Below are 319 nucleotides of genomic sequence, written 5' to 3' on the forward strand. Positions count from 1 at the left end.
TCTTATCCCAGGTTTCCATTTCCACGATGCAAAATAAGCTTATTTTCAACTTCATGTAACATCCAGAGAGAAAATTTGAAGCTCATGAACCACTCACCAAGAGCTTCATTGTGCAAGCACTATTCTCTCACTGATAATACCATCTTATATACCGCGTCTTACGCTGGACCGCCCACTTTTCCTTTCCTAAGGGAAACTCCCCAGACCCGCAAGCTGATTGGTCTATGAAGGCAGAACAAAGCAATGTGCTAGGACGTGAAAGAAAGTTCACCTGAAAGAAAGTAAAAGTTAAACATGTAAGGGAATATCGCTTAGAGGA

General features: G+C 41.7%; 1 protein-coding gene across 1 annotated transcript in view; it reads right to left on the minus strand.

The window, feature by feature from the left end:
• The window catches only part of LOC119586895 (PE-PGRS family protein PE_PGRS33-like), a 1340-nt gene extending 1231 nt beyond the window's left edge, over positions 1-109 (minus strand). The window contains exon 1 of the mRNA XM_037935632.1: positions 98-109. Coding sequence (XP_037791560.1) covers positions 98-109 — 12 coding nt within the window. The remainder of the gene's footprint in view (positions 1-97) is intronic.
• Positions 110-319: the final 210 nt, after the last annotated feature.

The sequence above is a fragment of the Penaeus monodon genome, chromosome 22, assembly GCF_015228065.2.
Source record: "Penaeus monodon isolate SGIC_2016 chromosome 22, NSTDA_Pmon_1, whole genome shotgun sequence".
NCBI classification, from domain to species: Eukaryota; Metazoa; Arthropoda; class Malacostraca; order Decapoda; family Penaeidae; genus Penaeus; species Penaeus monodon.